We start from the raw sequence: 25750 nt of genomic DNA on the forward strand, positions 1-25750 counted from the left end.
TGTAGGAGAATGTATATGCGTGTTCAGGGTTCTCAATTCTAGGGTAATGTTCCATTTGACTTGCATATTTCGATATCTTCGAGAAATTTTCCATCGATGGCTGCTGCACAAATGTCATCGTCCAACATCGAGATATGGTTGCCTTTCGCGTAGCATATTTCTACCTTCTTGCAAGTGATCTGCAAATACGATATTGGTCAGATTTATAAACGTTCTTATGCCATTATTCCAATAGCGTGTTGAAATATATTAGAGATCGTGTATGGTAGCCCACATATTGTTACAGTTGTCAAGATTCACACTCGTGCGACAGTGCGATTATTAAATTGACTCTCACCAATCCCAGACCGTAGTCTTCTGACATTGTGCGTACGGCTTGAATCGTTGGTTTGATTAAGGTTATCGGTGTGTTGAGGCGTGACGTTACAGGAAAGTTATAACTCAGGACAGCTTTGACTCGATTGTAAAATGATGAACACATGGCTTGTTGGTCTTCTATAGAGAAATTCAAATTTCTATCCGCAGGTACATTGTTGGTAAAGACTGTCAACTTCTCCTCCCAGGTGGAACACTCTTTTAACTCTAGGGCCAGCTTCAAACAGAAAAAATACAATTATCTTGAAATACATAATTTTACGAAATTATTTTTAATGATAGAACAGAAGAAAGACGAAACTCTCGAAATCACAATATAAGGTATTCGTCATTATTACAATTGTCATACAACATAGAACGACAACTCTGCAGTTGAAAATGATGAATTCCTGTGCAATATTTATGGGTCAAGCCGTTACCTCTGTCCTCTTCGATGGGTCAACCGCATCCATGAATCCCAGTAATAACAGAGATTGCATCTGCGCGTCGTCGTCAACGATGATGTGTTCGCGGCACAGAGCCTTTATGTAATCAGGTGAACCATCTATCAACACTAGTCGACCGCTAAAACCTTTGGACTCCAAGCGTCTTGCAAGCTCAATCGCGACCATAGATCCAAAGGAATACCCAGCGATCGCAAAGTCGCGACATCCTTCGTACCTGGCTTCGACATGCTGCAAGTTTTGAAAGATTATTGGTAGACGGTGGAACCTCTTCGAATACACTGCACTGAACATTGGTGGAACAAAAACCACTTACTGGGATCAGATAGTCAACCAAGTTCTCAATTGAACTGAACTTCGAAGAAGCTATCCCAAGCTGCAAACATGTTGTTTGTGATTTCAATTTACCGATCAAAGGCTGTAATATAGAGTGTGTTCCTTCGATTCCAGGTATTATCAATATTTCTGGTCTTCCATTCTTTGCCTGTGTCGATAAAGGGACACAAACATTTCTGTCCAATTGATAATTAGTGCCCAGAACTCTTAGAAGCAGTTTCATGCCCGTCAAGTTTTCATCAGTATTAAGCTCCAGCTCTTTCTCATTTTCACTTTCTTTCGTCTGTTTTGCTGACATTTCCTGCAACTTTGCAAAATTAAGACTACGAATGTCCGCTGCTGTCAGAAATACTTCAAATTCACGTTCCAACGTATGTTTGATGTCAACTGCCGTCATCGAATCCATTCCAAGTTCTGACAACGGTGTTTGCAGACTAACCGTTTTAAGGTCTTTGAGTCCTGTGAATAAATTTGGATCGCAAATTTCTCCGCATAATTGGATTTCAATAACCGAATCATTATCAGCCTATTGAAAATAGGATAAATAAATGTCATACCCATTAAAGCCACGACTGTCTCGACAATATTCGTTCTGGCGCCACGGGACCTTTTCTCAGCAACTACCATACTCGACACTACTGGAGAGTCTTGATTCAGAAAAGCATCGAGTTCTTGCAGACACGAGAGTATTTTTTGCTGCAGGGTACCACCGATAACAATTTCTTTGTTATCTTCCTGCATTTCAGCAACAAGTCCGACATCGCCTATGGCTCCCCATTGTATGGCTAAGCCAGGCAACTTTTCTGCTACTCGATTTTCGCATATTCTTTCCATGATGGAATTGGCCATTCCGTAGTTAGTTTGTCCCACATTACCTCTGCCACAAGATACCGATGAAAATACCACGAATTGCCTGAGTTGCGGGCACAGCGTTTTCGATAATTTATCCATCTGCTTCGTCGTCCAGGCCTTGACCTTGAAAGACTCTACGAATGATTCTTTAGTTTGGTTTTCGAAGAGGGCATCCTTTAATACAACAGCCAAGTTGAAAATTGCGTGAACTGGTCCAAGTGACGCTGCTTCTCTTAGAATAGCCTGGCATCCCTCTCGCGTCCAGGCATCTTTTCCTACTGTGACGATAACCTTCACTCCGTAACTTTGCCAAATATTAATTCTCAAACGTTGATATCCAGAAATAACTCCTTTACGGGATGTGAGAACCAATTTTTTCGCTCCGCGAAGTACGAGCCAATCGGCCAGCTCAAGACCAAAACCGCCCAGGCCACCAAGAATGAGATAACTGCCATCCTCTGAACAGTAATAACGGGGTAATGCGAGAGGCATAAGACACTGACATCCTGCATCTTCGTCACGAATTTTGATAATGACCTAAAAGAGCAGGTTGAATAGTTAACCTCTAGAGAAATCAAAATCCGGAATATAAAAGCAATCGACAAATTGACTTTTTTTTTTGTGCTGAGATTGCAATAGTCTGTTGTGCATCAAGAAGTCAAAATAGGTCTTTTTACGCCTAACGTAAGTTTGCATTATGAGTCGTAGGCGAGCGCGAAGATTCAATTTAATCTATAATTATATCCCGATCAACTTCAAAATACTTCTCTATTGGTCACAAGAACAAAGTGTTCCAAGAATAATTACGAATTTTTAATTTTACTTCTAAAGTAAAAGAAATCGGATTGATACATGCATCACATAGCTACTAAATTCATGTTGAGTATTGTGATAACACCGAAGATTAACACGTGCTCAGACTTAGTTCCATATTCTGGAATGATATCTCACATGATTTTAGATAGCTAGTAATTTTATGCCGATCTACAGACTTATTTGCCTTTGGCGGCACCAAACACTCAAAAGATTTCCTGCGATGCTTGTTTGATTGAAGGAGTTAACCCTTTAAATGTCATTGTCAAAGAACAATCAAGAGTTTGCAATACGGTACTTTCAATTTTTTATGAAATAGCAGGAGGGTTGGAATCAGTGTGAACGAAGAATAAAGAAATCGAAACGCGATAAGTTTTGTTTTAAAAGATAAGCCGAAGCAATTCATTTCCTTGTATCGATTCGGAAGAAGTTATTGTACTCACTTCTTGATGACAATGTTTGAAAAATTCGATTGAAGCATTGCCATACGTAGATACACCATCGAGTCATCGAATTTGAATTTTATAGTGACGCGAACAAGAGCAAACGATCCTATATCCCTACATCCCTATATCCATGATTAGAACGGCTCTAATACTGATGAAAAAATTCAAAATACTTGCAGCTTACGCTTGTGGGATTTTTCATGTAACGCAGGAACACAATTAACACTCGTGGTAGTCGGAAGTTGAAGAACGTTTTCGGCACCCCAAAAGGAAATACTACGGTACATGTACGTCGTCGTAATATCATGTTGTTTTTGAAAAGCCATGGGTTATTGTAGGCCGAAATCGATCATCTCTTACGTTGATTTAAGCACTGATGTAATATGATACGACAAAAATATCAAACCTTTCCAATGTGCTTCCCGCCTGCCATGTATCTGAAAGCAGCTTCAGCCTGGTCCATTGGAAATACAGTCCGAACGAGTGGTTTGACAGCACCACTCTGTATACCTTCGGTCAGCATTTTCCATTGTACTTTTCTCACTTCCGGAGAGCCAGTAAATAAATTATCCAACATGATTGCATGAAAACTGATGCCCTTCAAAAAGGCTTCCATGCCCAGAGGATTGTCAGCGGCGAGATCGAATTTCCCGATCTCCAGAAATCGTCCACCAGTTGCTAAACAACGAACCGATGCCTGCAACTTTTCCTCTGCCAAAGAATTTAGTACGATGTCCACTCCTTGTCCTTGCGTTTTCCGAAGAATCAGTTGCTCGAAACTCGTATCTCGAGAATTTCCGATATGATCGTCATCGATTTGTGGGAATTGTTTTTTAATGAATTCTTGTTTCTGTGGTGTGCCAACCGTTGTAAAAACTTCACAGCCTTCGTGAAGTGCTAAAGTTATAGCTGCCTGCCCTACGCCTCCGCTTCCAGCATGAATCAAAACTTTGTCTCCTTTTTTCATTTTACCGGTCCACGTGAGCGCCAAGTATGCTGTTCCATAAACAACTGGAATCGTAGCTGCATCTTCTAGAGTCCAGCACTCCGGTATCGGCCAAGTAAGATATTTCTCACCAAAACATAGATTCGTAAAAGCTCCGGCCTCAATCATCCCCATAACGGCGCGACCATTTACATCTCTTCCGGAGAATTCGAACCCATACGCGTGACCTTGTACCAGTCTTTTTTTAGTGATAACCTCCGGTGCTAGTTTTCCAGTGAGTAGCATAATATCTCGAAAGTTTATCGAGGAATAATGCACTTGGATGATGTCCTTGTTCTGGTCCTTGGGCTGAATCATACCTTTGAACCATTGAACAGAGCTTAAATCACCAGGTGTACCCTGACTCAGTCTAGTATGGTAGACTGGTTCGGGAGCCAACGGTTTCAGTGGTAAAAACCGATAGGACCCCCACACTCTTCCGGGACGTAGAACATTCAACGCCAAACCCAATTCCAACTGTTCGGCGTATAACGGGTTTTCCAAAGAGAACGTTGGAGCTTTTGAATCTTGAATCAACAGTCCTTGTACAACTTTACCGCCTGGTTCTCTCCGCAGGCAGTTAACCAATCCTATGAGTCCACTTTCGTAATCTCCTTCACTTACAAGAAGTACTCGATTTCCGTTATGAACAACTTTATCTTTCTCCTCCTTCAAAGCAGCTTGCAGACTCTCGATCCATGTGAATTCATCGTTGTTGACTCTTACCACGGTAGTCAGTGTAGACAGTTGTTGTTTGCTACGTAGAAGAAGTAGTAATTCGGTTGACGTAGATTTCTCAAGAATGACATCAAAGTTTTCACTCAAGTCACTTCGAAGACTATCAATATTCGCATCCAGTGGCTCTCTGGCAAGTATGAAACCTGTCCGTTTCATAACCGCTTGGACCTCTTTCAACACTGTGATATTCTTATTGCAAAGCAGTCCATGAGTAACAACTAGAAGGGCATCTGATTCGGTGGACAATTTTTTCAGTTCCAAAATTGTAATACCTGCGGGTATTGTATCAACCGCAATTTTTTCGAGTGGGGCAATGATATTTACATCCGCTTGTAATAATGGCAAGTTATTCAAAACGTTCTGAATAAGAGGAGATATTAAAGTTTCAGATAACAAATTTCCCGCTTCGCCGAATATCTCTATGGTTTTTATTTTTAGAGTGGAATGATTCTCAAGCGCTATCTGCGTAGCAATGCTGGTCACCACTTGTAGTTCGGTGTCAGCTTTATCGCGATGCGCGACAAACTTGTAATTCTCAAGAACCGGTTCTCCATTCGGTTTTCTTCGGGAAATGGCTCTAGCCTTCAAGCCACGTATTTCTACTCCTCCCGCGACGATAACGTCCAAACCTTCGTAAACCTCTACCGGGAAGACTGCAATGATAATACGAATACCCAATCGATTAAAACTTTTGAAGACGTTCAATGGATTCGATGGCGTCAGCAATACGTCAGATCATGAAGGCGGACTCCCGATTAATCCAACCTCCTTCGGACGTCATCGAATTCCATTTTATCATATTTTGTGATTGTCATATTATCCTTCAGTACTGTTGCCGATTTTTTCGACATATATTGGGACTCTATTTCAGAGTTGTCACAAACAAGTTACGGTGATCGATTAAATCAAATACCAATACGTTACTAACATGAAAAAATATTTGCAGCGAGCCACTATCTTGATTTGAGTAAACTAATATTTTTTAAATTGAGTTCTTGGAGGAAAAACCGATCGACCCATTTTACATCACTCTTGTACGAATGTTCTGTATTTCGTGACTGGCAGTTCTCAAAAAACTGTAACACGAAGAAAATGCATATAATCGTAGAGCTCTCAGAATAAGAGAATACTAAACGAGGGCCGTTTGTGAAATTATTTTATTGAAATTAAGGTGAGAGATGTTCATGAAAATTAATTTTTCGAACTCGAGTCGTTGAATGAAACACACCTTTTATACACTAAATAAATAATATAGTTGTTTATGACAATTGGAATTTTTCAATATCGGAAAATTTCATAAGCATATTTGAGAAGTATCTCTCAGAAGTTTTGAAACTATTATTTGATCAAATCTGTAGGATACAGGCGACCGAAGACAATATCATTTGAAAGCAGGCTCGTTTCCAATTTTTGCACGTAATTCGTATGTTCCAAATTCGTATAACTTGTAAGACTCGTATCGACAGTCAAAGAAAGAAAAGACGAAATCACCAGAGGAATTCATTGATTCTACAGAATGTTTGAAAAAAAATATAAAAAAATTGGAAACACTGAGTTCAAATTCTGATTTATTTTCTTTTGCTTACGTTGAACGTGAGATATTCTTAACGAGGATTATCATCCTTACCTTTTTCGCCATCGGGCATTGATCGTCGCTGATCAAAATGCAACTTTGTGTCAATGACCAGCTTCCGAATACCCGTGGGAACGAATAAGCCTCGAGTGTCAATTCCAAGAATTTTTGTTTGTAGCATGTTATCGATGAAGGTTATCCAATTTGAGTCCCATGCTATAAGACCTTTGGTCCCTCCGAGCGATGCCCCTTTTAAGCCACGGAACAATCCGGCATACTGATATCCCCGAAGACGCAACTCTTTGTAGATATCTTTACTTCTCAAGACGAGATCTTCGTTTTTCCCGGGTAGCAACTCGCGCCTGATGCATTCTTGAGCTGCGTTTGAAACGGTACGAACGAAACCCGTCACGACAGAAGTATCACCATCGACGATTTCAAACCTACCTGAGCCTAAGACGAAGATTCATTTAGGTTATTACGTATCAGTTCGTGTTCCAAAGATTCGTCGTACTATGTTAGCATGGAATATTAATGCGAACCATCAGTGATTCTCACCCTTGTGAATCGAAAGTTGAAGCTCAAGATTGCCTTTTTTTGGAATAGCAGTAGCCCGGTGAAATTTCACGTTTTCAAATACCACCGAAGAGTCATAATGTTCTTGGCGTTGTATCCTTGCCAAAGTTCGCCACATAATTATCAAGTAACAAGTTGCAGGTACCAAGTTTCTTCCATCAATTACATGCCCTGGCATCGCGTCAAACTCATCGTCAGTGACATCTATACGAACGATTCTCTCTCCAGCTGTAAGTTTCTCAATGTTACGATAATCCAAGACGTACCAGTCATCGGTATGGTCCCAACGTATCAACGGAGAAATCATCGTAGTCCCACGGCTGACTGGATATTGAACGTCGGGGTATAACTTGCTCAACTGTGGAGTCAAACCAACTTCGTACATTTTTCCAATGGCGACAAGTAAGAATTCCAGGTAGTTTTCAATTTCATCTTTGGTCAAAGTAATATTGGCTCCGTTCATTGGTAGCCGATTATCAGGTGCCATTGTAATAGTTATTGCATTTTTCGGTATTAGGTACGATGCAGTTTCGAATGCAACTGGGTTAAGTAAATTCTTTATGTAATATTCAGCTGAAAAAAGCTGATCCAAACTGTTCTTACGCTCGCTTTTTTGTATCCACTTATGGCTACGTGGTTTTGGATCCGGAATGACTTGTCGCAAGTAAGCTAGTAATTTCGGATCTGCTGCTACGGTATTTTCACTGTGATTGATGATGCTGGTGTAGGTCTCATTCCTAGCAAGTTCATCGCTATCCTATAAACATAATTGTATTCCCGATAATTGTTATACCTATTGCCGTAATATCTTTAGAGAGAATGTGATGTTCAATCTCCGATTCAGGGCTTCTTTGAATCGTCTCGTTACTTATGATTTACCTTCGTTTTCAAATTTTTCCGAGATTTCTCTTGCTTGCCAATTGAAGAATTCTCCGTAACAACGTCGTTAATGACTTCAGAATTCGGCTTCGGCAAAAGCGTCAAATCTTCATGATTACAAACATCGTTTGCTGAAGATTCGAGCCATTCTCCTCCTTTTGTGAGTACATTTTCTTTGAAGTGTGCCACCAGAACTGCCTGTTCTGCAGTCAAACAACCATCGGCGTACGCACAGCCCAACATTCCATCTGAATACCCAATAACGTAATCCGGTGTAATCCCTAAGGATGACAATACATCAACTAAACCAATCTGCAAATGAATAAATATGTGTATTTATTACCATGATTCATTAGATCTGCATTATCTTATCGACTCCATGAAAACAGTATTATTCGACTAAAACATCGATGTCATTTCTAATTTTATAACATTTAAGGTTACCGTGAAACACTCTACCTGTATTGCAACGTTACCAACAAGCGAGTTTGTAATGTTGTTGACGGTTTTCGGATCTTCGTTGATGAAAATATCAAGAATGTCTACACCGTAAGATTTCAGAACAACGTTGCACTTTTGTAGAGCCTTCGCAAATACCGGGATTTGCAACAGGCTTTGACCTGTTCAACGGGCAAAGTTGAATTAGTCCGCGTACTTATTCTGCGTTGCGATAGTAAAAACTAACGTTGATACAAGCATTGGTGCTAAGGCAATCAATTCTGTGAGTGCAACTCGCTTATTTTAATGATATGTAGATTTCGATAGCAGACACAGAAAACCACTTTGTAACGTATACATTATACTAGTATAAAATAACAAATTTTAATCTTATTTCTTTTGTTTTTGTATCAATTTCATACCGTACTCTGTATTTTCTATCCAAGGATACCTGAATTCTTAAATAGCGCTATGCTACTCGGCAGCTTGGGTAGTGAGTCACTCTATGAGGCTAGGCCAAAGCCATACTTATTATCCACGGATTAGTCCAAGGTTTAGCATTTAAAACTCACCGATTTTGATCCACTGAGATCCAAATCCATTAAAAATCAGCGTTGTCGACAGTTTTCCACCCGAATAATATTGCACATCTCTCACGTTCTTCCGCAATACGCCCCGGGGAGGAAATATCGTGTATCCACGGTATGGATGGCCGGGAATTTCTCTAGCGTGTATATTATGAAAGAGTCCGACGTATTCCACATCTACTGGTCTACTCTCGAGCTGTTATCATTAGATTTTCTCACATTTAATGGCGTGATACAACTTACTGATTGCGAGAAAATTGATTATCCTCGATTATGAGAAGCGTTAAGAGTGCGTTACGTAGTGTTTTCTACCATGGGGATGCTGGTCGGAAATGAAGACGATGTATGTAGTTTTTACGATGAAAGTATTTTTCACATGAATTTCTATGTTATGCAGAATAATTCAAGTATCCATCTTGGATAACAATGGGATTTCGAAAAAATTTGAAAAAATTTAAATTGAGCCTATTCAATTTTTTACCGCTCCCGTGAAATCCCCCCCATTTCCGACTTTCGTCGGAGGAGTCTCAATTGAGTCACAAATACGAAAGTCTAGTACGTGAAGTTTAACTGCTTGAATCAGTATCATTGTGTATGCTGGTACATGTACATGAGCTAATAAGATGCGATCGGTGCAAAAATATAACACGTACGTCGTCCAACAAAGTATTCACAGCTTCCACTGTTCGCCCGGATACGACAACAAGTCTGGGCATATCGTCGTCAGGTGAGCCATTTCTGATCTTCTCTTTCGTATTCGACTTCAGAAGCACGTGTGCGTTACCACCCCCAAAGCCGAAAGAGTTTATGCCAACGTAACCGCCTTCCCACGGCGTTGGTTCAGTGACAACTTGAATGCGACCAGTTTCCAAAGCCTCGATTCCTTCACGTGGACGATTATAATTTATATTTGGCGGAATGTATCCACTCTCCATCGCAATCACAACCTATGATTAAAATATTTCAACGGTTAGTATGCTCAATCATAATGCTGTTTTATGTTTAAAGGTGTGAAACTAAATAAAAAGGACGAATCGTAAGGGAAAACTCTTCAGCATTTTTAGAGATGCCGCAAGATTGTCGGCCATTCGGTTACCGGACATTTCATCGTACGTCATTTATTCGTACCCGACTTTTTCATCTTCCATTTCCTTGTATGAACCCTTCCTTGTCTCAAACACTTCTTCGTCTCAAGCATTTTATTGTATGGACATTTTTAACTTGGCCTTTCTCTGTTTTCAGAGAAAATAGGAAGTTGTTGTAATCACCCCGAAAACGAAGAGTGTTGAGTTTTCATTAGATCTCAAAGTTTCAAGATCAGGAAAATCACCCCCGACCATTTTCGGATAGACGCGTGTGTGTGTGTATTAAGATGGGTGGGTAGCCGCGAGAATAAAGTGATGCACATTACGTTGCGGGAGGGGGGGGGAGGGTAAAATGGTAAAATGGCCGAAACAGCGTGACGTGATATTTGAAGGGCCCCTTAAAGCGCAGAGTTATATGATATAAATTTCATTATTATAAGCGACCATGGGCACCACCCCATATGACATAAAAGTGAAAGTCGTCGAAATGATATCGTACTTTTTTGAGTCCATCGTTTTTTCATGCCTCAAAGTCATGAAAACATCTTCAGAACATGAAGATATTTTTTGGACCTGAAGATATCTTTTCGAGGTAAAAATATGTCAATGGTTAATGGTAATCTTGTGAACGTGTATTTGATGACTTTAAGTTTTGTGCTATGTGGGACATACCTTGGCTACAGAACAAAGACCACTTGCTGGTTCGGTATGTCCAATATTTGACTTGATTGTACCAACTCGTAGTGGAGTAGTTCGACCAGGGCAAAATACTTTGTCGATAGCATCGAGTTCCACAGGGTCACCAACTGGGGTTCCGGTCCCGTGTGCTTCTACGAAAGCCAAACTCGACGGTGGAACTCCGCACGCGTCATAAAATTGTTCAAGTAATGTGCGTTGCATCTTGTTTGACGGGAACGTGATGCCCTCTTCTTTGAAACCATCACAATTGGTTTTGGTGTACACGACATGCGCATAAATACGTTTTGCATCCTTCGATTTCTGGAGATAGATAACAGACACGGCTTCGCTGCGGGCGTAGCCATTCGCTTCATTGTCAAATGACTTGCAGCGTCCGTCGGAAGAGAGTACACCTGATAGAGTGAAATTGGAATTACATAAATTGAGATTTTATCACTGGGAAGATGCGAATATTGGATATTCACAATGGAAGTGTCGATAAAATGTGAATTTTCGATCGACGTGTACTTGGGCAATGATTATCAAGTTTTAATTTATCGAACCTCCGGAGCTGTTCACAGTGAAGAAAGATTCATCGAGGTGTACAAACAAAGAAAGTGTCATACTTCTGCGGAGCACGGTAATAGTTCAAACTTTTGGAAATATTTTCCTGAGCTAAGACATGCAGCCCAGACGTCTAATTCCATCTCATGGGCCCTTATTCTATCTGTGGATTCGAAATTCTAACCGTGTTGGCGTTTTTTTACTATTCTTCCAAAATTTGCTTCTCGGAGTTGCACTTACTAGTATCAGTCATCTAACAATAAATATAACCGGTAGCCAAAAATAATACACATCTACACGCGAAACGATGTAATCACGACGCGTAACAATCTTGAAAATATATTTTAACGGAAAAAACCCCTTGCACTGCATTCCTTCCTACCGCATTTCACTCATCTAACTGTTCAAGTAACGTATTCACAGTCTTTTCTTACAGATCAGTCACGCAACATCTACTTATTTGCCTCAACTAATTTTTAATTCTTTTCAAGTATCAAAGACCACCAAGCTGCTGCAAATCTAGCCGATGCCTGTAAGAAATTAGAGTCAGTCATGAAGTTCAGCGGTCAGGAAGCCGTAAATAATCACGAAGAATCAACACTTTCTCCACAAAATGAATTAATCGTTTTGAAAAAGTTTATATTCACATCTTGAAAGTTCTATATATATTTGAAATTCGTCGCGTGAAGCACATTTAAGATTTGTGTGTGTGACTTGTTGACATGAGCACGTGAGAATTGAAAATTCTGTAACAGATATTCCTTCAGATGACGTACGATGATTATAGTGTTTAACTTGTAGATGTGTATTATTTTGGGCAACCGATGCCATTTGAATGACTGAAACTGGTGAGGGCAACTTTCAAAATCGAATGTCGGAAAAATAGTCAAGTATCGATAAATTGTTGAAGATAGCTACAATTTGAAATGCATTGGACAAATGGACTAAAGCCCCATAAGATTGATTTAGACATCAAAGGCTACATTTCTCAGCTCAAGAGAACACTTCAACAGGTCGAATCGTGTCCGTACTCCGGAAAGACGATATTCTCATCGTAAGTCTACTATCGTTGATGTCGCCACACATATTCAGTCAAGGAATTTGACATGAAATTTTGTAATACAACATTCGTTGAGAAACGACGAACGATATTGGTGTTAAATTCAACGTTCAGGCCTAGAGAATTCCTGTGCTCGCAAAATCAGAGTCAATTGGGCTTGTCGAGTCTCTTCATCTTTGAATGAATTTCTCATTTCAATATCGTAAGATGACACTTGTTTACATTTGTGAACAAACTGCTTATTTGTTTTAATCTTTTGAGACAACTTTTCATACCGAGCTGAAAGAATTGGCTTGACACGTATGGATGGAGACATAGGTTGCACCCTGCAACGATGGCTGCTTCACATTCACCGGTCCTAATTGCCCTGTACGCATGATCCATTGCGAACAAACTGGAACTACATGCTGTGTCCATAGAGTAGCTGGGTCCTGTACATCCCAACCATTGAGACATTCGGCTAGCCATCATAGCCTTGCAGCAGCCGACTGCACTCCATCCGTTCACCTGTGCAATTATTGAAGTTTTTTTTCGGTGCACATTGCTTACACTGGCCAACAGTGGTTTTGTTGCTCTTGATATTTGAGTCGTCTTAGAAAGATTCGATGTCAACGACCTTAGGAGTAAGCGTAGTTTTTCGAAATTGGCTCTAGGTATTTATTCTATCGGCATTTTCAAATATGACTCAAAAAAGCAATGTTTATGTGAAAAATTCGATTTCTTTTTTTTAATATCTAAAGTTTATCAAAAAAATACTATCAATAACCTCAGTTATGCTTACTTTATTCGGACAGAAGTATAAAAAATATGAGAAATATAATACTTTGTTGTTCTCGCCATGAAAAAGAGGGTACGACAAGTTTCTTCGAAAGGGGGGGTATTGGGGTGTTCCGAAAAAAAAATAAAAAAATTTCTCTTAAACACGCATCAAACTTTCGGTAGAGCATCTTAAATAGAATATCTCAGCCAAATACGAGCTTTTAATATTGATTTTTTTCCATTTTTCATTTAAATAACAGGTAAAAAAGTTTAGGAAAAAATGTATCTCATAAACGTCTGACGTATAAACCATCTAAACGTACATCTAATAAACTATCTGTATCAACAGATTCTTATAGGAAATTTCACTATCTATAAAAAACTACTGATATAGAACTTTAACCGTTCAAGAGAAATTCGCCTTTAAACATTGAGTCATCTCGAATACAATACTACAATAACATAAAAACCAGAGCCAATCTAATATAATCATAATTATATTCGTAAGTTTTACGTTCTCAAACACCAGGATTCACAGAAAAAATCAGAGCAACATAAAAAAGTATTTATTTCGTAGAGCTGTGTTATTATTACATAAGCCATAGTTAATACAGCGTTCAATCAAACGCCAATGGTTTTTTTTCTATATATTCAGAGAAGAAAGGACACGAACAATTGAAGGCTGAAGGTAACCTCACAACTCGCTGGTTCGATCGGTTGGTATAAGTAAAAGAGGCAACTATTAATAGTTTAATTAGTCGCACTCTCAATAACCGATAGAGACGGGTGATAAACTATCGCACATTGGTGAATCGATCACTTGCATTCCTGGCATTGCAATAACCCATAATAGAAACAGATTCACCTCGAATATACTTGCAACAACATCAATGAGAGTTGATGTCTAAAGCACAAGTGATAGGTCAAGGAAACAAGTTATGCAATACGGGAATGCTATGAACAAGAATACACCGAAATACATTACAGCAGTTTTAATGGAACAAGTTTAGCCGTATAGGGGTTCATGCGCGTGAATTGGTCGATGAATTTGTTTTTGATGGTTTCTCGAGATCACTTTCAAAGTTCCATGAATACGCATCGATAACGAGAGAGTGCAAATTTGTCTACCTTAACCCGCGTAAGTCTTTCGGTGAAGTTATAGGTAATTCTATCAAGTATACTACAAGTTTCTATTATTCTGACCTGCAATGTTGTATACATCCAATCATTTTCAGATTCGCTACAACAAGTTCCTACAAAGACACCAGTCCTAGTTCCACGAAGTTGCACTGGATTGACTCCAGCGTCAATGATAGCTTCGTAAGTGTGTTCCAACAGCATTCTAGCCATAGGATCCATCGTGTGAGCTTCCTTGAAGTTTATGCCGAAAAATTGTGCGTCGAACCTGTCAATATCGTTTACCTTTCCAGTTCTCTTAGGAATATCTGAATTTTCTGCAAATAAGAGTAAATTCAATCGCAGGGACTCGAATGGAATACTAAAAAAAGGTTTGAAAACGGAATCAAATGTGATGAACTCTATTAAATACTTCGAAATTGTTCGTACCGAACTACATTACATCTTCTTACATAAACAGATATGAATAATGCTTTACCCAATTTCCAACGACGATCGTCATCGGTAATAAGGTCTACCTTATTGAAAAGGTTCTCTCGGAAATGCGCTACGTTATGTGACTCCGGGAATCTCCCGGCAATCCCAGAAATCACTACCTCGTCACCTGGTTTTGGAAACGGTAATCCCTTGCTGCAACCGTTGCTTCCACTTTTGTTAGGCATATTGCTGCGCTTCTGTAGAGTAAATAGTACTTCCGTCGAGACCGTCCCAAAAACCTCGAAGCAATGGTGTTCCAACAGTAGACAGCCCTCTTTTTATATCACCGGTTTCCCCTACCAAGATTAATGAATTGTCGCACATGAATTCACGGGAATAATAAATCTACTTAGCAGTGTACAATACAGTATTGTTTATTCTGTTCCTCATTGAATGAATGGAAATAGAAACGAAATTTGCAACGCTATTCATTTCAGGGTCGACTACATTTTTAATAGTGTAATAATCAGCCGGGAAAATTCATAGACACTTGGCTTTGTCTTAAATTAGGAAAAGTCCAATACTTGATTATTACGCATGAGATACATTGTCAAGCCAACATTCGAGCTATCTAAATGCAATTGGTTTATCACATAGCGAACTCATTACTTGACGGCTGACCAAATAATTTTCATGATTATTGTACATGCACAGGTTTGAACAATAATGCGTGTCAAATTTAGGAATATTAGAGATAATTCAAGTAATGCAAGGTATGCTAAAAATCAAATCAGCTCACTATGATAATTCAATTCACAATAACGACACACCGCCGCATGCTGTTTCGCAATGCTACCACCAGCTTTGAGCATCCTTGATCAAGTAAATCAATATCACAATTATACTTCACGTGACTTCAGTGTTTAGCAATCGAATGTGACAGAAGAACTTGACTTTAATAACAAACACTAGTAGAGGTGAATAATAGAGCTGCCTAACAAGATTTCAAATTTTGTGACTCAGCAATTCAATTCTTTAGAAAACCAAGTAAAAATAATTAAGGTTCGATTCCTGGCTCCGTCGTTGATTTTTCGAAATCAACAATTTTTCGAATTTACATTCTTTTAAAAATAATTAAGTTTGACCAAAATTGAATAAAATTGACGCCACTGATATGGAGGGTTGAAATATTTTTTTCCATACGTGGCTGCCACATCGTATTGTTTCCAATCGAGTTCATGTTCATGAAATTGGAATATGCAGTAGAGAACGATGAGAAATGACTACCATAGCATTGTGGTAATTCCATGAATACATAATAGTCTGGAATAACGATACGCGTGTTAAAAATACTTGCACCTCCGTGGTATTCTTCCAGTTACGTCGCTATGCAATTGCACTAGGCTGTGGTAATTGGAAAGTTCAATAAAGCGGAAGTTTGACCTGTGATAATTGAGAATAATGATGCGACAATCAAGGCTCAGGTAATACATTGTAAATGTTATCGACATGCGAATTTATGTAATTTATTAACGACAAAAAAAAAAGAGTTCGGTTCTTTCTTCGGTTAAATATATCCGCTCATCGTAACGGAACGTGTGTTTCCCTGCTTGGTTCTGGCTCTTTGTATAGTCCAATTCGCACATAACATAAATTATTAGTGGTACTGACATTTCATCTTGCCCGCAGGGAGTAAGTTAACTATACGTTCTCTCTTCATTGATTGTTCTTAAATACTCATTTTACCATGTCGAAGCTATTGTTAGCGTTTCGTTCTGAACGAATTTCTCGACTTCGCTACGTTTTTCCTGTTACCAATTCGTCACACGGGACGTTACAATCAGAGATCCTCGTCTTCCGATTGAGTTAAGTTAAAGGACAACTCACAATGTGATCAACGCATGTTGCAACATCTTACTAGCCGAGTGTATCTGACTTATTGTCGGCCAGAAATGAAGCCATCTAACTGGAGACTGTAAGAAACGTCATATTTAAAGCCAGTAGTCGACTAAATGTCAGCTATAATAAAGAGCGATCTAGAAATTGCCACTAATTATCAATTGACAATTAATAGTGTACAAGTCGACTGTAAATTGACTTGTAGCCATATAAAAACGGTCAAGTGAAACTTTGAAATTTCGAAAATTATCACATTTATTTTTTTCTCATTATAATCGCAACGGCGAGATCTATAGGATGTCCAATTTTGGTTTTGACGTTGCCTCGATCTCGAGATTTGTAGAGGACGTTCGTCGACGTATAACGACAGGCCCGGTTTTGACTTTTGGCTTATCGACAACAGTCACCGTCTTGCCGATTTTCTGCTAACTTTTAATTGGATAAATTCTATGTCTGTCGACATAATGTCGGCCCCAATTAACCAAATGGTTAACGACACTTCGACAAGTATGCCACCTGGGAGTAGGTGAGTTACGACGCACGTACAGAAATATGATCGTACGAACATTAGCGGATTTTTTTCTGAACAGAAATACTTAGTTTATTATAAAATTGGGGACAGTTACAAGTTGTAGGGTGCGACTGACTGAAAACTAAAATTACAATGAATAAAAAATGCATTGGCGCAGCCTCTCAATCAGGGGTGGATTTAGAGGCATCATAGAGTTCGCCCTGCTGTGATCTGATTCATCTTTTCAATGTCTAATATATTTGGGTAAGCTGTGTTGCATTTTTCAGATGTGGGAATTTCGAAAGACAAAAATCATGCCAGTGATTACGATGAATTTTTTCATTTTTAAACAACAAAAAAAAAAAAACCCCTGCCAAGGATTGTTGAAACTCATAAGCGAGTTAAATCGGTCTGTTGGTATGAAGAAATAATTACAACGGAAATGTTTTTTTGAAAAATATCACTGATGCGTTATAAGTTTTGTTTAGCAAACCAATCTATTTTGAACTACCTTTATTAATTTTTGGAATTCGTTGTCGGATCCCCTAGCGCCGTTGGTACTGCTTAATATCAAGTCTGAAGTACTGAAATATATCGACTTTGATCAAGTTATTAGTACATTTGCTCTGAAAAAATATGTGAACGTAAAAATTTTCAACGAATAAAAAATGGCAAAATTCACTCAATCCATTCCCGGGGCAGAGATTGAGATTCCTACGGATTGGCTCAGTTTCCTTTGCCGTCTGGAAAGTTTCGTCGGCTCCGTGTAAACTTGGACGATATTCCACCTGAATTCCCTGCCACGTTATACTTACTCGAGTCTTTGAGGAGCTGCGCGTATAAACTGTTTACCAATTACCGGAGAAGCGGGCAAGCGTTTAAGTATGCAGTGCCTGCTGTGTCTTCACTGAACGATACAGCGGTATTTTTCATTCGAATCACCATAACGTTATTGCACCGAGGCCATAAACGCAACTGTTATTTTTACTGCCGTTGAAACCGATTCGCCTGGCGAAGTGGCAATTCGTTATGAAACGAAGCTTACACAATTTCCTGCTGCAGCGAAAGAAATTAAAGCAAAACACTTCGGGGTAGTGAAGCGATTAAACAAACCTGTCCCGTATCGTAACGTTTGTACGATTGACGCAAAAACCATCGACGAAACGCTCGCTGGGAATCGTTTAGAGCGAAAATAAGAGCGATCAACTTCCACTCGCGACGCTGGAATAAAACGGACCAGATGTACAACGAGCTCTTTAAGCTCGTATAACTCGCATACCACCGAGTGGAAAACGCGTCTCCATTCAGACCGCGCTTTCGGACCAACCCCCGGTCGTTTTGTAGCAGTAATTTAACGGCGGGAACACACGTTGCATACTTGATTACACCTAATTAGCACCCGTTAGTTAACATTGGCAAGCGCGATGCGCCGGCGCCGGTATCCACCAGCATCCGTTCAAGAATTCTAGGTTCTTTTCTGTAGTTGGTATCCCAGAAGGGATGCGCTTCGTGGGATCGCGGTTTAATATAGAGAGAGGGAATTCGAGCTTCGGTGCACCGTAAAATCCCGTTGGGTAATTAAATTCTTTACCCCTGTCGATCCCCGATTGCTTCGAAATAATTCAGCCCCGCAGAGTTGTACACATGACAAGAAACGGAAGGGGTCGCGAGAAAAGTTGGTGAGTCCTGAAGTGGGTTACGAGTTGAAGCGGTGGCTAAATGTGCCTGATGGTCACGGAGAAAAATTGTAATATTCTGTTAGGGTGGTAGAATGACTCGGCTGACAACAGCTTTTACTTACGTCACTCTTCAACTTTGAAAATTAAACAAACTGGCTGAAATACGGTACCGCGGACTTCGTTGAAGAGGAACTACTCGCGCTGACGAAATAACTTTTTCATTTTCTCTGCAAAGTTGACAATTTACTGGTTTGGGTGACTTCGTCGCGAATTCGTCGAGAGCAAAACAAATTAAAAATGATCATTGAATTACTGACCAAATAATGCAATGAAAAAGTATCGGAATTCTGATTTCAACATCGGATTAATGGAAGAAACTACTCTTTCGGTAGACTATATATTAAATGGTAATAGTTCCATGGGGATTTTAAACTGTATATACAAAATACTGGGACATCGAACAGTATAAAGAGATATTCAATTTGGAAACTAAAAAGTGAGCTGATTAGGTTGCGTGATTCGTGTACAGTTTTCGTGAAAATTCAAAGGCTGAGAAGGTTTCAGCAAATGATATAATTTTTGAATGAATTGTAGGGTGAGGGATCAAATTAATGAGCCACATTCGCCATTTTTTTGGTGGTTGAAAATGAATGAAATGAAAAACCGATATTTTACGTTTCCTCGATGGTAACGTAAAACTGTGTGGTGAAACCAATTGAGCATTAGTTACTATCAACAGATGGATCTTTTTTTATGGTTGAACTGTAAGAGTGATTTTCACCGCTTAAACGTCAGAATTGGTACGTAAAAAAAAAACATGTACGTAACCTTTTTTGATTTACTACATCGTAACGTATCGCAGATTGAAAAAAAATCGATCTGGTATATCTCGGGTGTCTGATTTCTTTGCGAGTTCGTTAACCAGGCATTGTATCGGAGAACAAAATAAAAAGCGAGATTGAGAAACAATCGTATATTCACGTAAACGACAGGAATTTCAGTGCGTGCCTTAACCGTCAATACTGACTGATTAGATGAACGTCAGAGCCATAAGTCGACCGCTAATTGAGCTTGCAGCGAGGATCAGAGGCTGAATTACTTCATCTTACAGAAGGCGTGCGCGCTCCTTTGCGAACTTAAGCGGCATAACTCAAGGTAAAGTATATCAGCTGGTGATATTCCGGTAATAAATTAAATCAGTGAAGATAATCCGGATGGCGTTTCTAGTCTGCCGAGCCCTGATGCGGGCCCAATGTCGTACTTACCGGCACACATGTATATTTATATACACCCACGCAGTCGCGGGGAGCTCACGAGCTCGGGGAATATTTCGAGGGAATGAACCCTTACGGAACTACTGTATGTAATACGAACCCTAAGCCAGATACAAGAGAATGGGGAAAAGGGTTGCGGTGGATGCCGAGGGGCCGTCGTTTGATCCATCCTAAGAGAATCATCTCGCGACTTTTTTTTCTCATAGCTGGCTCAGGGGGCTTGAATTATAAAAAAAAAAAAAAGAATTCCCGAAAGTGAAGTCACGTGGGATAAGCGCGCCCGATAACGCAGCGAAATTTTAATTTCACCCGCACGCGATATTGGAAGTCAGGAACTCGGCTAAGTTTTTGCATTTTGTTGAAAAGTTTCGACCAGGAAAAAGAAAAAGAGAGAATAATCTGTACACTTCTTATACGCCAAATAAGATGCTTGGGATTATTTATTAATTTTTTCTTACTTCTTTTTTTTTTTTTTAGTTACCCTCAAGCTCCGAGTTTACCGTTTGTGCGCTGAATAATTAATATCTTTGAAAAGTCTTCTGGCACACAGGTTGGCACAGATTGTACGACCCCGGCGCATACGTACGATTTTGAAATTTCGTTAATAACTTTCAGCCCCAAACCATCGTCACAAACTAATTCAATTAGTAAACACACGAATCATTGTCAGCTTGATTAAACATTTCCCCAAGACAATCAGAAATCTGTGCAGGAAACAATTTAATTATTCACAGATCAACAATCTTCCAGAAGATTTTCGGAAACCTTGCAAATTTTGGCAAACCGTAAGTTATTTGCGAAACGGTTTCCCTGAGCGAACCTGTAAGAGTCGTTCCTGTTCGATCTTCACGTTGGCATTGGCTGGGATCAGAGTAACCGGAAGTCGAGAGGAGTTCGCGTTTCTTACTCAGTTAGGAAATAGGGAGGGAAAAATATCGTCGGGGCGCAGTTTCGAAACGTAGAAAAAGAAGAAGGAGGCCCTCGCTTCGCGTTGAGCAAGAGCGGCGAGTGTAAGTACAAGTACGAAGGTTTCGTGTCCATTCGTCTCACCAGCTTCTTTCTTTGCCGTGTGTACGGGTGGCGGATATTCCGCGAGGTACGGCGAAGGCAGCAAACAAGAAACGCTGCACGCGGAAGCGGAAACAAGGAAACTCGGCTGCATGAAGCGGGAAACGCGAGCTCATTCTTTAATACTGTAACTTTAAATTAGATTGGAAATAAGAAAGGGAACGAAAGCTAGAAGAAAACGGACAAGCACTGGAACGAACCTAGACTATGCGGATAACCGTACATTACACGGAGTCATCATCGTGCTGACACGTTTTTAGAAATACGATATACATACTCGAGAGGGTAATTTCACCTCGTGCGAGATCCGCAAGCATTTTACTTAATCGCGAAAAATGCGAACATCTACATTAAAGATAAATAGAACCCACAGTCGGAGAATGAATCGAAAGTTGGTAAAAGAGAAATGTTATTCGCGTCAATAATAATAATAAAAAGAAATGAGACAAAATCTCAGTCCAACTACCGCGAATAACATAATGCTGGTAATTTTTCGAACTTTTTTTTTTTTTTGATCTTCTTCTAATTTGTCCTGATTCATACTTTGATGCCAACTATTCATCCCTAATTGGTACACTATGCTGTTTCCTTGTATATTTTTCTGGGAAAATCTTGACGTCACGTATTTGAATTCTTTTTCAGAACATTGAAACGGTGGTAATGATATAAAAATTTTGCTCATCGTGTGAGTATTTCACAGTCGGAAATGTCGGTAAAGAAAGAAATAATTTTCGCTACTATCGGAACACTGTAGACGATGTAACCGATAATAGTATCTCTATCGATGTTTCGTACGACAGGAAGCTCTTGCGAAGTGCGTACTGCTAGTTGAAACTGCTTCATATGCTCGCACATACATGTATATTGTACATACATAGTATGTACTCGACTGGAAAGAACGCACGGAGCTGTGGGGTGGTATGTTTTCAATTTAATTACACGGTACCGGGGAGGAAAATGGAAGGTAAATTGTGGAGGGATGTGAAAAAGAGAACACGCTTCTTCGTTAGGGGGAAAAGAGAAGAAAAAGAAAAAAACAACCATAAGAATGGAGGCATAAAAGAGTACCAACAAACCGACGTCAGCATCTGCATTCTAAAAACTTACGAAACAAGCTTAACAATGCGGAGCTGCAAGCGGAGAAGTTTTATTTAAATTATGTTTATTCTCTCGCTAGTCCGCGTTGTAGAACATCTGCAGGACTTCTGAATTCCAAAGTAGACCGATAAAGAGTATCGCTGCTTGAAAAGAGCGTACGGAATTTTTATTCCGGATGGGATATCTACGTGTACGATCTAAAAATTGATTATCATAATTTTAGGAAAGGTGTTTATTAGACTATAAAACAATATTATCGCCGTAATCTGAAACGTTCCTCAGGGATTTTGGTAACCAAACTCCGCGTCTTTTATGTCCGAGAGAATCTGGCTTCGGATGCACTAAGCGGCGTGACTATAAAAACGCTTTACTTTGTAAATCATAAACTGTAAATTGCGAATCACGTTGAGTCGAGGTGTTTGACTATGCATGGTGACAAGCCGAAGTTCACCTTTCGGTGGAAAAGTCTCCCCTCTTGCAAACTTGGCTTACACATTTAAAATTAAAATTCAATTAAAATGTTGCCGAGAGGCGACGCTTGTTATCGTTTGAATTTTTTAAACGAATGCCTTTTGTTTAAAAGAACTTCCATGTACCGGGGAGTCTTTACGCTTGATTCTCTGATGATATTTACCTTAGAAATATAAGTTCACCGAATGAATCTGTTAAAAAGTTTTATCCTCTTTCTTGCGCCTCAACGCCCGGCTAGCCACGGAATTCGGAACAACAATCAGGTCAACAAAGTTTCAAACTCCCCGGAAGGTGACGGTCTTAATCCAGTAACCGGAGGTATGCACATATCATTTATTGTCGAGCTCTTAGGATCGGTTGATCGAACCGATGCTTGATGTTATGAAAAGGAGAAAGAAAAAAACGCGAAGATTTGAAACGGGTCGTGAAAACCCTTGGAAAGCGTGTCCCAGAAAGCAGTTAGAACGAAATAGGTTTTCGAAATGAAAGACCATTCGTAATATATTACGAGCATCTGCTACGACTCTATTATCTCGTGAAATATCATCGTGAAATATGCTCCCTACTTTCCCGTTGAAGTTAAAATAAACGAAATGTCAAACGTCTGTGGTACGTTTCTGGACAATTTTCTGCACGAAAGGTGCCGTATAATTAATTTTCGACCATAGCAGATGGAAATTGCATATAGGATAATAAACAGTGAAAGTTGGCCAGCAAAACTAGCTGGATGAACAAAAAAGGTAAGCTGTTTTGCAATTGGTGAAAAGACAATTTGAAAATCAAGTACAACGTTTCATAAACATGTATACGCTATGATAAATGATAGTGAATTATAATGAGTTCAAAAAGAGAAGATGTACCAATTTCTAGGTAAATTCATGGAGATTTCTGATCATAATTATGAATTTTTTTGATGTTTGGGCTATCACCATGTCGTAAAGGTAAAGTGAAAATATTTAAATGATGATATAGAGTAGTTTACAAGCTTGAGAAAAATTTGTTCATTTTTAGCGACCTTTTTTACGATAACAAATAAAAATAGGAAGCCGTAGATTTCGAAAACGCGAATTGAAAGATCCACTTGAAACCAAATTGCACGTGAAATTTCTCGCAAACTTGGGTACAGTGAAAACATAGTGAAAAAAGGAGGCAGAAAAAGCTCCCGGGATATCCAAGGTTGAAGACCCTGCAATAAAAGAGGAATTTTCGTGACACACACACCCAGTGGCGAGCGGTGGAAATAGATAATGGAGGAGATAACGTGCCGGGTCACGATTCAGGAGATTTCGTCTTATGATATTAGAAGTAACGGATCCAGCCGTACCATCCTTATTACCAACTACGTATTCCCTGTCTCCTATATTACTGGAAGCGCACCACGACCCGTCTTACCAGCTCGGCCCGGAATGGAGTGAGGCTGGTTCCGCTGAATTTGGACCTTATTCCTTCCTTCCTCGCCATAACTTTGGTCGGTCATATTTCCCGGCTGGTGGTAGCGTCTTCCCCGAAGCTGGTTGAAAAGAAGAGGAAGAAGAAGAAGAAACGGAGTTAAACAGTCGAAAGGAAATAGCACGCTTGATTTTTATAACAATTTTACTGACAGCATATTCGATATCACCGCCGTATGAATCGCGGGAGATATTCAATTACTTGCCCAAGCAGCGAGGCTGAGATTTACACAAACCGACTTTTCCGGTGAAATAATCTTCCCGCATAACTTGATCCCGTAATTCCAAAACCGCGAGCTGCCGATCTGAGCCGCAAAGCTCAAGTGATTCGTTAAAATGCCAGAACGTACATACGTCGATGCATCGCCCCAAAGATTAATGGTGCATTATCCCCATAACTAATGGATCACGGAGCGAAAAGCATTCGACGACGAAACGACGACGGAACCCGTTGACCAATCAGGAAACATAAATTACCGAATGATCGATATTAACATCGCGTCAACGATTTGGGGATAACAGATCCACATGAAAAGTGGACGAATGAGTTGATGTAAAGTTTCAAAAGGAAAAAACAACGATTGAGGCATATCAAAATTTAGGCAACAAAATTACGACTCATTACGATCACTCATCGCATTAGTTTCGGCGTGGTTACAGTTGATTCGATATTATTGAGTGCTCGATGTTTTTATCGTTTCTTTTTGTCAACGCTTTTAATACATTCTGTTAAATTAAATTGTTAAATCAGTTTCGCGGCCCAGTATCAACGATCGTCCAACAATGTTCTTCGCTTTTTGCAACAATCCTTTTACAGCATGTAATATTGCAGGTGGTTAGAAGCTTTCATTCAATTATCATCAAGAAAAATTAATCTTAATTGATATAATTCACTTTGCAACAAAGAAAAAGTTTGAATCAATAAATCACCTGCCGATAGGAACAGTTCCAGCGATATGTATTTGCGTACAGCATTCACAACTCAATATCCTGTTAAAGTAATCACTATCGTTCAGTTTTTTTATTCTAGTAAATCTTGTTAAAATCTCAGTATCAAGTATTTTCCATTCTCGTATTAGAGATTTATTTGTTATTTTACGACTAAGAATTTTCCTTTTAAAGAAACTACCATCGGCTTTCAAGAGGTGAAATGCTTCGTAGGAAAAGGAGAACATAGTACCAACACGATGCAGGTGCTTGGGGAAACCTGTTCACGACGTACCGCAACGTGTTGATGGTTTCAGTTGCGAAAGTGTAGCAGGAATAATGCAGGATGCGGAGGTATGAGAGGCTGAAAGCCTGACGAACATCATATCCCCGTGCAGAAGGGGAAACTTTGGGTGGACACCCGCTAACCGTGATCGCTAGTTCAAGTCCGAAACTTCGTTGGGAAGTTTGCCTGTCAATTTGGCAAAGTTACCCAGCCGTGTCAATGGAAAATGAAATTGTATCTATGATGTTGCGAGTTGTGAGTGAAGGTAGCTTGTGTGACGTTTCCGCAGAATTGTCGCCGTTCCATCGCTTTTCGTCATAAAATTACGTAACATAAATATCTCAAAAG

General features: G+C 39.6%; 2 protein-coding genes across 5 annotated transcripts in view; one reads left to right on the forward strand and one right to left on the reverse strand.

Moving 5' to 3' along the window:
- The window catches only part of LOC107225916 (TWiK family of potassium channels protein 18-like), a 261304-nt gene that overhangs the window by 151536 nt on the left and 84018 nt on the right, over positions 1–25750 (forward strand). The window lies entirely within an intron of this gene.
- On the reverse strand, positions 19–15021 carry LOC107219939 (fatty acid synthase). The gene is made up of 16 exons (XM_046734323.1): positions 14803–15021; positions 14391–14641; positions 12704–12935; positions 10799–11217; positions 9695–9988; positions 9027–9237; positions 8476–8636; positions 8017–8328; positions 7120–7894; positions 6616–7014; positions 3672–5641; positions 1712–2543; positions 1135–1613; positions 795–1049; positions 338–592; positions 19–179 (listed from the first exon to the last, which is right to left on the reverse strand). Exons 1-16 carry the CDS (start codon positions 14984–14986, stop codon positions 39–41), a joined length of 7170 nt encoding a protein of 2389 aa, XP_046590279.1. The 5' UTR covers positions 14987–15021; the 3' UTR covers positions 19–38.

The sequence above is a fragment of the Neodiprion lecontei genome, chromosome 3 (genome assembly GCF_021901455.1).
Source record: "Neodiprion lecontei isolate iyNeoLeco1 chromosome 3, iyNeoLeco1.1, whole genome shotgun sequence".
NCBI classification, from domain to species: Eukaryota; Metazoa; Arthropoda; class Insecta; order Hymenoptera; family Diprionidae; genus Neodiprion; species Neodiprion lecontei.

What these genes read in the sequence shown, in the direction of transcription:
- LOC107219939 (XM_046734323.1), bottom strand. Translation starts at nt 14,986, where the DNA reads ATGCCTAACAAAAGTGGAAGCAACGGTTGCAGCAAGGGATTACCGTTT. An exon ending in CGATCGTCGTTGGAAATTGG is followed by an intron (nt 14,642 to 14,802) that starts GTAAAGCATTAT and finishes TCTTATTTGCAG; the next exon opens with AAAATTCAGATATTCCTAAG. An exon ending in AAGCCAATTCTTTCAGCTCG is followed by an intron (nt 11,218 to 12,703) that starts GTATGAAAAGTT and finishes TCACTCTATCAG; the next exon opens with GTGTACTCTCTTCCGACGGA.